Raw genomic sequence first — 17,780 nt, forward strand, 5'->3', positions numbered from 1 at the left:
TTTACATCTGTACAAGTTTTATGTTTTGAAATATCCAGATTATCGTTGTTCTATTGCAATATTTTTGTCACGAATGACGGGGAAAAAGCCGAACGGGGGTACGTATATAGCTGAGTGTCTCCGAAAGAGAATATAACTGATGAAAATAGATTAACATACCTGTTATAAGTGACTAAATTCCATATGAATTTCACTTGATATTCACGATATTTCCCTTTTAACTCCATTTTACGTATCTTTATACATGCAGTCTGAGCCAATTTTTTTTACACGACATGATCAATTCTGAAGTTACTTGATTTACACATATGACGTCAGCATAACAAAATAAAAACATTATCTTTTTTAAATCTTTACAAGTTTCTTTTTTTTATTTTCTAGAGTTAAATTACATCTCTAATTGCGAATATTACGAAACCTTGTGTTCTAAAATTGACGTCATCTCGCCTACCATGACGTCATAATGTAACACTGGCTAAGTCAAGGTAGATATTTTATATGCTTCCTTATTACCCCTGCGTGCTAAAAGTAGATAAAATATTTCCTGGACTTTCAGACTAAATGTACTAAATTTATGACAACATAAAAGGATACAAACAGCTTTAATCTTCTTTAATAGTGGTATACCTATTAAAAGGAAACCGGAAAAAAATCATCTCACAATGTATCGCTCTTTGTGTCTTCTTACTTACGATCATCATTTAAACGACATATACATGTATTTATAATGGATTACCTATTACTACTGGGGAGCCTTTTCTATTCTGTGTCAGGTAATGCAGTTATATTTTAGAAACTTTTTTCTGTTCGATTTTATTGCTTCTTTTTTCTCAGTTCTTAAGAATGCGGTTACTTTTGACATTTTGATTTCTGAGAGAGAGAGAGAGAGAGAGAGGATACGTTACGAATTCACAGCTTTATATCACGGTATATATCATGTGTCTAGAACTATGCATTGTCCCTGATTTGAATGGATATATTATCATTGATTTTTTAGTGGTTAGGGCGTCAGCTCTAGAGTGGCGAAGTAAGGAGTTGATCCTTACGTCGCGGGTTCGAATCCCACTGTGTGCCATGAAGACTGGTCCTTCGGATGAGACTGTATACACCAAGGTCTCGTGTCGCAAGAGGTGCTGGCACAAAAAATACCTCCCTGCTAAATGGCCCTGCGTGCCGAGTATAGGACAAAATTTGCAGCTCTCCACCGACACGTGGTGGCGTATCCAAATGAGTGAAAATTCCCAAGAGGGACGTTAAACAATTTACATACAATCAATCAATGATTTTTTTAAACCCCTATTTGAATTTTGCGCAAACATAAGATGTAGATAGTACATTTCATTTTATATATCAAGCTTTTACACATTCTTTGATATAAATTATTTTTTACAGATAGTTATTCCGATAAGTTTACTAAATACCCCACCCACTCAAGATTTTTAATAGGGAACGTTTCAAAAGTGGTCAACGGGAATCGATAATTAATATAGGAGGTAATATGAAATTGCGAGTTTGTGGTATCAAAGTGATAATTTAGAAAAATTCTGCAATAGAATTTTTATTCATATTAAAAGACAATATTAACAAGATAATTCACTAGCAAATTATGCCAAAAAAGGTCATTGGCCTATATTGTTAAGGAATGGCATATTTTGGGGAAAATTTGTATTGAAAATACCTTGGCAAAAGAAATTGTGTTGTTTTATTTCCCTATTCTTCAATTTACTTTTACACTAAATACAAAAAATAAATTAAAGTTGTTTAAAACTCTTAGGATGGTGATAAAGTATGATTTATGTGAGATATATGTCTATAATACTCAAGGGATTGTCTCAAAGCCGGATGTTTGTGACCCATGGTAAGAAATCCCAGTGTAAGAAATCAGTATCTGCAAGCCTGATTATTTCAAAAGTTAAAGGTTTTCTTAGCATAATTTACTCAAATGCATGTACATGATACAGTGTTTGTCAAATTAGAAAATAATACACTCGTAGCATAGATAGTAAAAGGTTAAGTGTTTAAGTATAAGGGACTGTTTTAAGATAGGTGTTTTTTGATTTTTGTTCTTTGAGGTATTTTACTCAGTCTTTACTATGTACATGGTGTTTATTTGACTCTCTTTTTTGATGGGGTTCTCTACTTTTTTATTGGACCAGGAGTTTTAAACTGAAATGTGGCAAAATTTGGCATATCGTTTTTTATTTTCTCTTAAAGACTCATTTTCCACAAAATATGCTTTTAGCCAACTTAAAAAAAAACACAATACAGTAAAACACGCTTATGATGAATTGACACTTACAGCAAATTGATTTTCGTTCACTTTGACTTGATTAATAAAATACTTTAAACTACATTTGTCTGTCGCTGCAATTTGTGTTCTTGTTTTACTGTATTTGATCGAATATGGATGCATTCATCATGAAAATAATACAGAAAAACAAAATCTAATGGTCCACATTGCTCACCTTAGCTCACTAGCTAAAAAAAGCAAAAATCATTTCACTATTACGAGAAGTTTTCAATGGGGATGGGGGGGGTGTTAAACAACCCCATGATGCTTCCAAATCAATGTAAGAAATGGCTTTGCTGTTTTATATATAGATTCTATTTTTTATTTATTCTTTTGAAATCCCCTCACCCAGAATCCGCTCTAGAATCGTATCGATAATGGGGGACAGGCGGTCCTACATTTGGCCGTAGTTTATGAAGGTGTTTGTACTTGCTGCACTTCATTTTTTTAATGAAAATCGAAGCAGTCAGCATTACTGTCGAGTCAGAAAAGTCATCAACATCAAAACATATTTTGTTTACTCGCCATGCGCTTATGGCAAATATCGTAAAATAATCATTTACCTATAGAATCAACAAATAAATATAAATCAAATTGTGTAAAATATTTTTGAATTGGGAGTAAACGTTTGAAACTCTTTGTTAAAATTAAAAAAATGTACATCCATAATCTTTTGCAATACATAATTACGTCAATCTGATTCAAGTCAGATGCGCGACTTTCTGCGCAGTGGCGCGAAATTTCGAATTAGGTCTTTCATCCTTAAGACAAATTTTAAGCTTACTCAAGCAGACGGACATAACGAATTGTTACTGCTCCTGTTAATTAACGTTGTACGTGTATGAAAATATTTCAAAAAGATTTTTTTTATCATCACTACTGATGAATGTACATCTATAATGAAAAAAAAATTATTGAAAAATCGACAAAATTATACGTGACTTACACATGTAACAAATTCTGATGTCATCTGATATCTGATTTTGTTATAGTGTTATTTTTCACTCTCGGAAGTAAATTTCTATATACTTATCCGTATTTACTTCCGAAATTCTTCATTGAATTCATTCTTAAAGGAAACGTGGTTTTCGTGGTTTCATGGAAGTTATTTGTAGTTTGTTTTTAAAATTGCGTGCATCTAAACTTTTGTTTGCCATATACCCTGGATATTTTTTTATTATTACTTGCTGTTTCGGTTAAAGTGAAATAAAGCAAACACCTCTTTCATTGTCATTTCTTCTAAGTAAAATAATTAGGCACGTTTGATATATGTACAAAATTGCCATGTATTTACATTGTTAAGAGATTTCAATTAAAAACAACATGCACCCAAAAGCAAATTAATAAACTGGTAGATCTCTCTCTCTCTCCCACTCTCTCTTTCTCTCTCTTTCATAAAACATAATCTAATAAAATCTACAAGGAGTCATTATTCTACAGGGGTCATTTTTCTTTACGTATGGTATGCAGATATGGGTACTGCTACTTTTTCAATTTTTTTCGACAACGAATGATTAACGAGTTGCATTTTATGAGGTTGAAAAATGACCCTTGATAACCATTTTACAGAAGAAATAATTTGTCTTCACACTGTTTTATTTTTGCAATACCTTTTCATGCGGAAAATAATAAAGTCAACGTATGTTCACATGTACAATGATGCATATTTTTTTGAAAAATTGAAAGTTCAATATTGCAGTGCATTGATTTTTCCCATGATGGAAAAGATGCATAACCAAAAAAGTTTCTATATCAAAACGTATCAATTTTTATTCCGAATATGATGGCCATTTCTCAGACAATTATGCGTTATGTGCTGATTAACAAACGTAAATATAAGATAATGTTTTACTTATCCATTTCTAAGGCAGGACAAGTGTAACTCCAGAGATTTCAACAACTGTCCTCTCGGAGTTTCCAAAAACAAAATCAGAAACAACCACAAGTTCTCCAGATGAAGACAGTGCATTAACAACAGGTAGCATAGGCAGGTTTCAGGTTTATTCTTCCTATAAGAGAAATTGAGATGTGTTAAAACTGACTTAAACTCCAACAAATCAATTGTCGATGTACATACATACCATTACCTATTAGGTTTTTCACTGACTGTGTACAAAAAATATAATTGGCAAAACAATCACTTAGATGTGGAAGCTAAGCACTCAGTAAAAAAACTAATTTAAGATATCTAGGGTAAAGTACTTGAAGATCAAAACGGTATAGACTTCCATATCTCTTGACATATCAATGGTATTCGAGATACCCGTGTTCGAGGATCTAAGAACTTCACCTGTATATATTTATCAAAGATCAAAGTGTGAAGTAATTAAAAATAAGATTCATAATTCTCGATTTAACTCAGGTGAACATTTTGGCCCATGTCATTTGATTTATACACATCATTCTAATTCTTTAAAATACCCATCTCAACCCCCAACCCCCCCAAAAAAGAAAAAAACATGATAAAATCTACAATGAGTCATTATTCTACTGGGGTCATTTTCCTTTACGTGGGGTATGCAGATATGGGTAATGCCACTTTTTCTTCAGAGAAAAGGGTATTTATCGACGTCTTAGGGTTGAATTGAAAATTGACCCTCGGAAATTATTTTTAAAATGTCATAATTCGTCTTTAAACCGTTTTATTTTTGCAATCCTCGTTATGCTGAAAAACAATAAATAAATCGTATTAACAATACTGCTGGAATTTTGTTTGAAAAATTGAAAATTCAATATTGCAGTACATTGATTTTTTTTTTATCATGGAAATATACATCACCAAGAAAGTATTTTCTGTTACAAAACGTATAATTCTTTTTATTTAGAATACGATGGTTATTCCTCAAACAATTATATAATTATATGCAATGTGTTTACTGAAACGAATATAAAGGATATGTGAAAACTTTCCATTAAAAAGACAGGACAAGTGTACATGTATCTCCCGAGATTTCAACAACTGTCTTCTTTGAGTTTCCAGAAAGAAAATCAGAACCAACCACGCGTTTTCCAGATCACGGCAATACAGTAACAGCAGGTACATGTAGCGCAGACATGTTTCAGGTTTATTAAAAAAGATGAATTTTGTATGAACATTAAAATTGTTTGACAAACATCATTTGATACATGTATATTATAAATATTGTGTAATGTTGTTTTTAAAAGTAGCCTGTTTGTTTCAGTAGGAATTGTTTATGTTGGTTTACTTGATTAGATCGTGATGTAAAATGAAAAAAAAAAATAGATAGACATGTAGTTTGAAAATGCAAAGTCCGACAAACATGCTATATGCATATCTTCAAACTTAAAAAAATGATGTTTTAAACCTCGCAACCTATAGAAAAGGTAGAGTAATGGCATGTTACACTGCATAATTTTAGAATATTAAGACTATATCTTAAACTTAAGATATACTGGATTTAAGGTTTTTGAATTATGAAGGAAAATCCACACCGGAAGACTGTAGATTGCCGGGCTTCTTATACAGAGGAAAACAACGTGTAACAAAGTCAGGGATACTGTGTCAAAGATGGGATGTGCAGAGCCCACATGAACATAATTATTTCATATTTAGACTTGCACAGGAGAACTACTGTAGAAACTTTGACAGAGAAGAACCATGGTGTTTCACTAGTAACTCAAGTGTTCGTTGGGAACTTTGCGGTGTGGACATTTGCTGTAAGTGCTTTTGCACTATATTTTAATGTATTGATATTAATGTTTTTATATTCATCTATTTTGTATATAGATTTGGCTCATTATCTTGAAGTATTATTGCATTTTTTCTTCCTTTAAGCTTCACCATGTCTAAACACATCGTTTGATACTCAAAAAATAGCATCTCAGTGTGTTGTTGCTGAACCAACCGGTACTGAATTTTGCAGGTAATGTTTTACTTTTTTCGTATAAAAAGAACTTACTCATACATCAAAGAAGATTTTAGTTATAATGCAAACATAAAATCATAAATCTTATATAAATTTATGAAAATATGGATAATTTCCTAAATCATTTAAAATTAAAGAGTATTGGAAAACCAATAGCTTAGTCCCTTGAAAGGAAAAGTCTTAATAAGGTTATCTGTGGTTCCAGATTACTCGTCAAATTTCGAATATTTATCAAAAGCCTTAAAAAATAAATTTTATTATTAACTTATGTCTTTATTATTTCGGATTTGAGCAGGAAATACATGTAGGTCAATTTTCGAAATTTCTCATTTTTATGCAAATTTTCAAATTTTAGCACAGAAAATAAAAGCATGCCTATCTACCCAATTTATATATTTTATACACTGATATCAGATGCAGTATATGTGCAGATAGGCAAGCGTGTGCTGAAGTTCCCAAATATGAGAAATTTTTTTGTTTTTTAGGCTTTGAATCAAAATATCAATTTTAAAATCAAAATAACAGTCCTTTTTTATTAACTTATGTCTTTATTATTTGAGCCACACACTTTAAAACTGAAGTTAGAGTTTTTTGTTTTTTTGTCAAAAAAAAATAAGATACACACTTTAAAAGTAAAAAATTTTTTTTTTTCAGAGTCGAGCATGATATATTCTGTAACGTAATATTATATGTGTAAAAGTTGTTGAACAACCTTGTGCTCTATGTTCTTTAATTAAAAGTATTGTGATATTGAACCTCTTCACTGTCTTCATTTAAATGCAATTTATCTCTTTATGACATGTTTAGATTCATAACAAGCCACATGGATTTGTGTTCTTACGGGTAAATGTCTGAAGTAAACGTGCTAGCTAGCGCTCAGTTGAAGCATACTCAGTTTTATATCGGTCAACATGGGCTTGTTTTGTTAATCTTGTTATAGTGTTGCATTGCTCAAGTTCTGTAAATAAAAAATGGTATTTATGTTAATTGTGAATCTTAACCATATAATTCATCGTTGAAAGGAAAATATATATCAGGTATATACTTTATATAATATCTAATCTAAATGTCTCCGCCCATTTCCATTTAAAAGAGAACCCGTAGTCTAATGGAAGAAAATGTTCCGACATTTTTTTTTTGTGAGATGAGTGTTGAAAAATGGCTGATATTTCTTTATATATGTTTAATTATTTATTATAAATACACAATGCTTTAATTAGAAATACTTTGTTATATACAATGAAATTAAACAAACCACCTTTTGCTAATATCTGGACCAGTAAAAGGTGTAAAAAAGGGACAACGCTACTATACAGAAATGAATACTCCTTTATTGTCAGCTAATTGCCATGTAAGATGCACTTAAGATGCATCATTAAAATAAAATTTTTGAATTTTTCTCATGTATATACAAATATAATATAAATTTTTAGAAGGAAATTATTCACATCTACACATTTATCGAATTCTATAGATTATAAAGAACCATGGATATTTTTTAAAAACCAGTTTTTTTCTTTTCAGTCGCTTCTGGAGAATTGTTGGATGTCTGAAGGATAACATTGAAGTTTCTACGGATATCCCATGTTCTGGGATTGAGTTAAAATCCATTGCTTTGCAACGACAGGACATGTTAGAAAGGTTAATGGGAAGGTCAATCTCTCAATGTAAGTGACTCTTTCTACTCTTTCTGCTGCTTGAACGAACTCACATATACGAGACAAAACAATAATAAGGTAAATTGCAAATATTCATTAATATCTGTGCAATTTAAACTTCAGAAAGAAAAACGTGATTTCTCATCGATGTTTTCCAAAAGATATGTCTTTACAGACGTAACCACACTGCACAATTATATTCACAGGTCACAAAACTACTTTCTTCTGTGCCATTCGAGTGTCATATAAATGATATGCAATACATGATAATAATTGTTTTATTGAAATTCACTGATATTGAATTATTCAATTTGTTGATTATTTCAGAAGACGTATAATTGTGTTGAAAGTACCCTTGATATTGATCCTTGAAATTGACGTTTAAGTCTGCTGGAAAACATTATTTTGTCTTCACGCCATACGCATTTATGTTACCTTATAATTTAACCTTTGAGATATTAAAAAAACGGATTTATTTACTTACAATTAGCACCAAAAACTTCAGTCAGCATTTGTCTCAATGATGTATATGCTAACAAGGTCATAATATCGACCAAATATGATTTGAAATGATGACTTTAAACCAAACTGTTGAATTTAGATTAACCGGAAAGTTTTTTTTTACTATGATTAGTCATCAGCTAGAACATTGAGTTTATATAAAAAAATATTCATATTCCTGTATCATCAACTGGTATATCAATAATTTACCTCGTTTTAAAAAAATAGTACATACGTAGAGCATGTTCTTGCGCATCGAATCAACTGAGAGATATAAACTCCGTATTATACATTAAGACATTCATAATATATTAATATGTTACTAACAGAACCCTTCATGTAAATTTAATTGTACGTAAGCACATAACTTAAAAAGTAAAATCAAACCGACCATGTAATGCAAAAATATTTACTAAACGCATTTTTAAGCTTATAAAAGCCTTAACATAGGTTAAACCATACCTGCAGCATGTTTTTGCAACAAGACAGCGAACTAAAGGAACATTATTCAAATTCTTTTTTACACTTACAGGTATTAAAGCTCCGTGCACAGATCCACGTTTGGCAACTATTGTAGGACTAGTCCAGTACGCAAACCCTTGCAATCTACAATATCCCCTACAGAGGTCAACCCTAGATACATTATGCAGGTAAATATTTGAACATTTGTCGTCTAACAATGTTTTGCTTCATTGCTGTGAACAGCAAAAAAATTGCAATTCAGAAGTACACTCAAAAATGGAACTTTAACTTTCAAAACTTTGTACGGAATTCGGAAATTACTGCAGTATTAATTTTCTTTCGCGTAAAAGACTTTTTTTCCGGATTTTCATTCATTAGAATGAAATTTGAAGAAATAATACACCTTTTATTTCTTATCTCATTTTTATTTCATCATTACTTATTCGGAAGAGGTGGGTTTGGCCTGAAACTCTATACAGGTATTTATCTAGTCAGATTTCATTATTTTGTAATCAATGGGATCGTAAAAATCTTCGAGAGATCCGATAAAAAAATTACGGATTAAGCGGTAGGGACTTCCAAATCACTTCGAGATCCACTTCAAGTAAAGTTTTATACTTTCAAAGTCAGAAAAAAAATCATTAAAAACTTTCAAAACATTTTCGAATACACTGCAACCAGCCTTTAAAGGCATACAAACAATCATGGGCAACACATACATATATAATTTTCCAGTCGACAGACTTGAGATATGATAAAATAAAAATGTCAATAAAATTAGTAATCATTTCAAAAACTCTTTGGTTGATACAATAATCTTGTTAGCAAATACAATCTACCGTTAAGTCAAATGTTGTTTGATGTTTGTCATACATGTAAGTATAATTTACAATATGCTTCTTTACAATTATAATAACTCATTAAGTAAACATAATGATACAAGTGGAAATTATTTGTCACTTGCATAAATTCATAATATCAAAATACAAATAAATACATAAAATCGTTAAATTTTTAGCTTGCAACAATTAAATCAAGATGAAAATTCAATAATTATTTTTCTTCTATTATCAGCAATTTTCATCGTGTTGCAAATTGTGTGGTTTCAAAAATTAATGATGAAACGAATTCTACTTGTCTGACAAAGGATAAAGTATCATCGGCAAGACAATTTGCAGCCTTATTACCACAAGATGCCGCCAATGTTAGCCTTTGTAAGAATATTTTACTTGCATCTTTACATTCTAATGTATTCTTGCATACTCAATGCTATAGATGTTTTAGGGTACCATATGCAGTAATGGCCAATATTTGCCCCACCCCCCCCCCCCCCAAAAAAAATTCTACAGAAAAAAGATGTACACTGTATATTACGCCGAAAATTTGAAAAAAAATCGCTGAGCGCAGGTCAGCTATAGCTCAATATTTTAATATAGTGATTAAAAAAACATCAATAAGATGTGTTGATTTTTTTCCTCTTTCTGATAAATAATACGAAATCCGCATAGTTTGTGGCGTTATAAGACAAAGATTGTCAATAACCCACTTTGAAATTTAAATATATTTTATTTTTTCCTGATACTATCTATACATATACAATTCAGTATATTTGAAGTCATTTTCAAAGTAAGACTTTTGTTCGGGCAAAAATAGGCAATATACCGCACCGAGTCCTTTCTTTAAAATAGATTTATAAATGATGAGGATATTTACACATTCGAAGTTCAGCTTAAAGGATTGCTACTTATCTTTATATTTCACAGGAGAATAAGTGTGTATCAGTTTACCTTCGTTTTTCAAGAATACAGATAATTTTTTTATTTTTTGGGGGAAGTCGGCTCAGTTTCAAGTTGTTTCAAACATCAAACTATTTGTCTCGTTCAAACATAAATTTTGTTTGAATCACAACTCTGTCTCCTAAAAAATGTTTTATTTCCACATAACTTATCCATGGAATATTATCTATATAACGTCTATTAAAAATGGGTTTTAAAACTGTTATTTTGTAATTTCAAATATGATCAAAACTTTTGTTTAAATTTTCATGGTTGTTTTTTTTTTTAGGTATATCGAAAATATCTGAGTTTCCAGTGTCAAAAGAAGGTATTTTTTGAACGGTATAGTTTTTGTAATGACAATACTATAGTTAGACAAATCTCTTCGGGTTAAATAATGATTGAGATCTAGTCAATGAGTCTTGACAGCTTTTTACAGCGCCAGATGACCAATGACGTCAAAATTTTAATTCTAACTATATAAGGTTCTGTTCATACGGGATTAATGTCAGGATTTGGTAATATCGTATTAAATAAACTTAATTGAAAACTGGAGAAAGAAAAGTAATGTTTGAATTTCACTATCAGTAATGCTTAAGTGCCGCTCAAACGAAAGAGATCCGTTACTCTTACAGTAGAAATTAAACCTTTACACGTGTTGTGTTATTAACCACATGAACTTTATGACATTCTCCTGTTCAATACATCGCAGTTTTTCAGTGACTATACGTCATATTCCTTTATATTTCCATTTCCAATGTCTTTGTCCGAGACAAAATTAAAAATTTTAAAAATAAAAACTTTATTTTTACATAAATCTACTGGTTTATCGATATGCGCGGTAAAAAAGAATAAAGTATTGGGCATGGATAAAAATACAAAAGCAGTGGGTGTAGCTAGTGAATCTGTGGAATCAAGGGCCTGTGAATTTATATCAGGAATAAGTGTCAGATTTGTTTTAAAAATTCATGACGATGATCAATCGTTTGGTTCAGAGTTTATGCAAATTATCACACAAACCACTCGATTGATCACATCAGGAAATAAAAAAAAATAGACAGTTATTCCTTAATTGAATGACATCATATCTTGGTACATGTCCTTAGTCAGTTAGTAATATAGTATAGCATATTTCTCTTGCCTTTTAGAGCCATGTCTCAGAATAATCCCACCCCTGATTTTAAAGGTCCATGTTTAATTTGTTTTCTTTGATTGGACTGTTGAGCATGATCATTGTTACATGTACATTGTAGCTATCACCTATTTCTTAATTATATTCTCCTTTCCTGAAAATAGATTCTCCAGATTCACCTAGCGTAGTCCAGCAGGACATGACAGGGAAATTAGATCAGACACAGTTGTTTAGTAAGTTGAGAATAAATGAATGTTACTCAATATGTGGAAATATTACTGACATTGAAAAGGTATGCTTTTAATACATGAATACTGAAGTAAATCTATTACTATCAATTACTTATCTTTTTTCAGTTTTAATAGGATCTACAATTGTTGTTCTTTTCGCTGGCATCCTGGTTTTTACCGTGATAATAACGAGGTAAGTACCAGGCTCTTCGATTCATAAACACAATTTTTTTTCTCTGAAGAATTTGGGGTTCGTTTTTAAATTATGATTATAGAAAATATTCTTCAAAAACAATTCTAATAAGTAGTCAAAACTTACATAATATAATAGCTGTAAATAAGGAACTAATATTTAAATCTTTAAATCTACTCTTAGTAATGATTAAGTATTGATTTTGGTCATCCTTCGATGGATACCATCTCCCATACACTATGTATTTGATTCACTTCTGTACAAATATGTGCTATTTTGTGATCCTATCACAAATTAAGAATAAAAAAACAATAAGAGTGAAATAAATGCATTTTTAACAAGACCAAACACAGTCTTCTATTCCCCACTTAACTATCGTTTTGTTTATATGTATGTAAGAGTTATTTTAGTAGAAACTGATTTTAATAAAATCCAGGTAGTAAATGATAGAAAATGATTAACAAATAAGATATGACAAATATAAATACTGGTAATCAAATATATGACACACAACAGCCTTTTAAGCAGTTACATAATGAGGCTACCTTGATGGCTTTGGAATAAAGAGCAAACAGGAAAATAAAACTTAAGTAAGAAAGTGAAAAGAATACGTTGTAGAGTAACGAGCAGGCACCATCGCGATACGCCGGACCTAGGTTCCGCCTTCCTTATTTACTTAGATTTTATTGGTGGTCTGTTTGAGCTGACGCTGACGTTTCAAAGACGCCCAGAGTATTCAGTGCAAACACCGAAAGGGGACTATACACTGAATCAAACTTCCAAGTGTTCACATTAAGTTTTTTTTTAGGTATTTAAGAACAAATGCAAATAATAGATAATTTCTTTTATTCATGGTTAATGATGCATATTTGAGTTCGATGTTGCGTAAATGAAAATTCACACGAAATAATCTCTATAGAGTAAGACCATCACTCGCCCTACATGTAATTACGGCAAGACATCATTTACTGTTTGATATCATGTACTCCAGAATAGTAGATTGACACATCTGCTGCTACACCCATTGCATAGATCTTTCCAAAACGTTGAAATGGTGTGGAAAGGAGGGGGTTGGCATTCCTTATAAAATCCCAATTGTGTTCATTGAGATACAGATCCGAGAATTTGACAGTGCATCTTCACACAGAGACCTTTTGGTCAATATCCCCGGGCGTTGAGCATGTAAGTGCATCCCTTTAAGGATGATTTAGACTGCTTGAGCTGATATTAGACTATCACGAGCATCAATTTCTTTTAATTTTCATACAATTGAAACTGTTTGTTTTAATGTTTCTAAGATTGTTTCAGGACAATTGAACACTTTTTAAATCTGGCGTGATGCAAAATTTAGGCCCCAGACGAAGATCAAAGTCACTTCCGGTTTGGTTAAATTTTGTCCAAAGCTTTCAAGTTGTAATAAATTTGGCGATGAAAATGACGCACAGCCTGTAGAAAAAATGTATTTAAATGGGTTTTGATACCGGTTGTTAATTTTTAAACGTAATATCAAGGACAGTTTAACACTAAAATAAAAGTAAGTAAAACGTGATGCAAGGATGGGCCAAATTTTTATCATTCCAACGGCTCTCCCTTCTATTTCAATGGTCATTTTGCCATTTTTTTTTAAATTAAACTAGTTTTAAAAATTTTGATAGTGATCACAAAATGATGCTAATTACACAAAGCACGTGCCGCTAAATACAGATTTATTGTTTTTAAGCTTCGTCACGGCATTGGTTTTCATCGGTGTTATTTGATTTTCTTTCTACAATTGTTGAGAAGACTTACGTGTAATAATTTAGTTTTAAATTAAGTAGTTTTTAAATAAATGCATTTATTAAAGTGAACTCTTACAAGTTTTGTTAAGTGTAGACAAGCATAGAAATACTTCGTCAACTTTACATTCTTTGCTTCTTATGTTTGGTTTACTATTACTTAAAATAAATGATGTATTGAAACAGTTAAGGTTATTACATAACGTGATCTTTTATAATTAGTGACGTCTTGATTTTATAGCAATTTTTAATGATATCTTATTACAGAAAAATGCTCTTGAAAAAAAGACGCAGTGAACTCTTGCGCCTTCCTGCTATTCCGAGAACAGAACCTAGTCCATATGAAACCAAAATGACCTTCTCGAATGATCCGTACAATGATCCCAATTATGATTTTGTTGAAGAACAAGACGACAATTATGAACATTTGCCTGAACCAAGGGAAGAAAACGAAACTACAACTGACAAGGAGCGAATGAATGTTGCTTCTTACTTGGATCCTACAAACCTAGATGATACTTATCTAGAAGTAATGCATTCCTCAAATGAAAAAAGTTATGAGTTGATAAATGATTCCGTTGAAAGTACGACTACAAGGGAAAAGAACGAAACTCCAATTGACAAAGAGCGAATGAGTGAAGCTTCTTACTTGGATCCTATAAATCCGGAGAGTAACTACATGTATCTTAAAGTAATGCAGTCTTCAAATGATGAAAGTAATAGGAATGTCAATCCCTACACAGAGTTGATAAAGGATTCCGTTGAAAGTACGGATAGAACGCAAGTTAATGATGACGTGCAAGAAAATTAAGAATGCAGTAGCAATGCATCAGGAAACTGATGATTTGAAGAAATACTGAAACCAAAGTTTACTTTGGCTGAAATTATTAAAAAGGACATTTTTTTATTTATTGGTGTAATACTCCTTATTAAAGTTAATGGTTTTCAAAACGAACTAAGATGTAAATGAGAAAAAGGTAATTAAAAAAAAAACATCAATATGTTTGGCCAAAAAAAGAAAGCGTTGAAAAGGAAACTTTTTAGGGAATAACTATCTTCTAATTTTGCGACAGTTAAATCAGCATTAATGGTCGCAAATACCAAATTAGAAGATCAGTTACTCCCATTCTAATGCAATTCATGTATTTTGTTTTATGTCTTCAAATGCTCGGCAGGCTCACCGCAGCTAGTTTTTGCTTAGTTTGCTCAAGTTTAACTCAAACACATTCACAGAGATGAATAATGCCATTTATTTAAATGAAAATATAAAGAAAATACTTTATACAAAAGAATGGGGATCAGACTCACAAGCACCGATTGAATTACGTAAAATATGAAAAATGTCTGATCCCCCGAAAAATGACTAGAAAAAATTCCTATAAAACAATAAGATCAATCATTTTAAGAAAAATATAGCAAAAAGATGGCACATCAAAACAAAAGGGGTGACACATCAAAACCCTTAATACAGTTTATCAAAATGCAAGAGGTAGGATTGAAGGTGCGGTGGTGGGTCTTCAAAATATACGTGATTCCAAAATTACTGTGGACAGTGCGGGAATAAAAAATACAAGTGATCCGCTCAGCTGTCCACGTGGTCCTAGCCCGCTAATCATTGGCTGAAATTTCGCATACCATCGGCATAAAATCCCAGCCTGCAATATATATTACATAACCCATCACACGCATATAAATACAACGTATATGATACATAAACAACGCATTTAATACATAAATTCAATTACAATCATAATTGTTGTTTTATGTCTTCAAATGCTCGGCAGGCTCACTGCAGCTAGTTTTTACTTAGTTTGCTAAAGATAAACTCAAACACATTCACAGAGATGAATAATGTCATTTGTAGTCCAGTCAATGAACGACAGGACCCGAAACAAATTTCAAAAGAAGAAATAAATGCATAGAAAGTTTCATTTATGTACTTTTATTAATCTCTAAAAATTCGCCATTGTTTAGTCGCTGTATAATAATTTTCTGCGAATTATCTAAATTTTTGTTAAACGAAATTCATTATAGCGTAATGTGCCCTCCATATGCAATACGGAATATGACGTCATGATAACAACTAACATAACGACGGAAGATTATCTGCTAATATTCTATGTTAATTCAATAACTTTTTAAAAGATAACATTTCTATCTACTTTATTTCGACACGCAACTATTAAAAGTATTAGAGAGAGAGAACAATATTCATTTTGTTTCAATGCCCTCATAGCAGACGCATATCTCCCATAGGTCTAATGCATCTTTTAAAAATTGATAAAAATATAATACTTATATTCAACATATCAATTAGAATTATGGTTTTACAAAGAAAACCAAAGCTTTGGAAGGGTATTTTGCTCATATGTCGCTGATTATGTACGCTTTTATCGATGTGTTTACCTTGACTCTGTCCAAAATAATAAAAAAAGTACGACAGCTCAGTACAGTCACACTCGGAAAACGCCCCGCGTTTCTCTTCAATTTATTTTTTAATTTCTTCTTTTTGTTTGTACACAAACTTGAACGTTGTTTTTAGTGATATTAACAAAAAGTTACAGTGACTTGGCTTATAGAATTCCATTTAATAGAACGTGTATCAAGCCAGTGTCATTTCCTCCAACCTACGCTATCTCCGTCACTAGGGTTCTTATTTCCCCCTTTTGGAGATTTCATAATCATACAAATTCAATATTACAATACATAAAGAACCTCAAAAAAATAACAGACCCTAACATATTTATATACATGTCATAAAAATTAAAATATTATTTTAAAAATATAGAAAAAAGAATTTTAAAAAGGTACAGATATCCATGCCTTTAGTTGGCATTTTCAACATTTTTAGTGGACTTGCTACATGTATGATAGACAGTGGCACTACACACAAATTTTGAACTTGTATGAATAATTTGTTATTAAAATTTATTTTCATCTGCTGATTAGACGTTGACCAGCTCGAGCCCTCCCAGCAACGATATATATAACAATTCATCACTTAACTTGGAGATTTAGAACTACGCACACATGTACATTAAAATTAAAAATTATCTAATTTGTTGTATATAAAAAACATTTCTGATATGGCTAGTGAATGGACATCATGGAACAGTATGCTGGAATGGATTACTAAACACATCTTGACATTTAAACTGAAGGTTTGTACCAAAGACGAAGGCGAGATAGTCCAGGGCTTGGGGCTGGATGAGAAAGGATTTTATATATGGAACATCAAGTTGAATTTCCAAATTTTGATAGTTTCAACACTATTATGAATGGTTCTAAACATTCCGAAGTTTGGGTCTGCTTTCATGCAGATTCGTTCACAAACTGTGAAACAGCGCGTAGTTTCCCGAAAGTGACGGAGTTTTGGTAGTGAAAGATTCAGGAAGTTTGAATAATTGAATCTGAAAGTTAATAGGCCTATACTGTTAAAACGTATATCAATGAGGGAGTTAGCAAGATTCCAGCAAGATTCCAGTTCCCCTAGACCAGGACTATTTCTCTCGGCCCTGCGCCTCGGGAAATAGTCCTGGCAGTGGGGAACTGGAATCTTGCTAACTTCCTCAATGATAATTGTATACTAACCTTGGATATCCAATGTTCACCATTAGTTTCTGTCACTGCATTAATATTCTGTTCACCCAAATCTGAACTTTGTTTTGTGCATTATTTTGCAAGTATTCAAAGTGAAGAGTTGCCTATGCTTGCGATAATTCAGATCTGAAAGAGATTTCGAGTTATGCATAAGATAAAGAATTAAAAGTATAGAAAGATTTATACGATCTCCAGATTTCACTTCTGTAAGTACTTTTCTTTGGTTATTATAAATATTGGCTATATTAAGCGGTTGCATGGACAGATCCAGCAATTT

At 31.6% G+C, this 17,780-nt stretch overlaps 1 protein-coding gene across 5 annotated transcripts; it reads left to right on the forward strand.

Annotated features, from left to right (window-relative positions):
• The first annotated feature begins 635 nt into the window (after positions 1–635).
• On the forward strand, positions 636–15,673 carry LOC134263552 (uncharacterized). Of its 5 annotated transcripts, none has more exons than XM_062745934.1 (12): positions 636–773; positions 4,158–4,268; positions 5,271–5,327; positions 5,732–5,968; positions 6,087–6,174; positions 7,702–7,844; positions 8,869–8,986; positions 9,873–10,012; positions 10,863–10,901; positions 11,870–11,938; positions 12,062–12,128; positions 14,171–15,673. In XM_062745934.1, exons 1-12 carry the CDS (start codon positions 728–730, stop codon positions 14,712–14,714), a joined length of 1,659 nt encoding a protein of 552 aa, XP_062601918.1. In that variant the 5' UTR covers positions 636–727; the 3' UTR covers positions 14,715–15,673. The 5 variants fall into 5 exon arrangements, with proteins under 5 accessions (XP_062601918.1, XP_062601915.1, XP_062601916.1 ...); XM_062745931.1 differs by having other exon boundaries at positions 4,158–4,281; positions 5,215–5,327; positions 14,171–15,672; XM_062745932.1 differs by having other exon boundaries at positions 5,211–5,327; positions 14,171–15,672.
• Positions 15,674–17,780: the final 2,107 nt, after the last annotated feature.

This window comes from Saccostrea cucullata, unplaced genomic scaffold (assembly GCF_032062105.1).
Source record: "Saccostrea cucullata isolate Sc308-1 unplaced genomic scaffold, CSIRO_AGI_Scuc_v1 ctg11036, whole genome shotgun sequence".
NCBI lineage: Eukaryota > Metazoa > Mollusca > Bivalvia > Ostreida > Ostreidae > Saccostrea > Saccostrea cuccullata.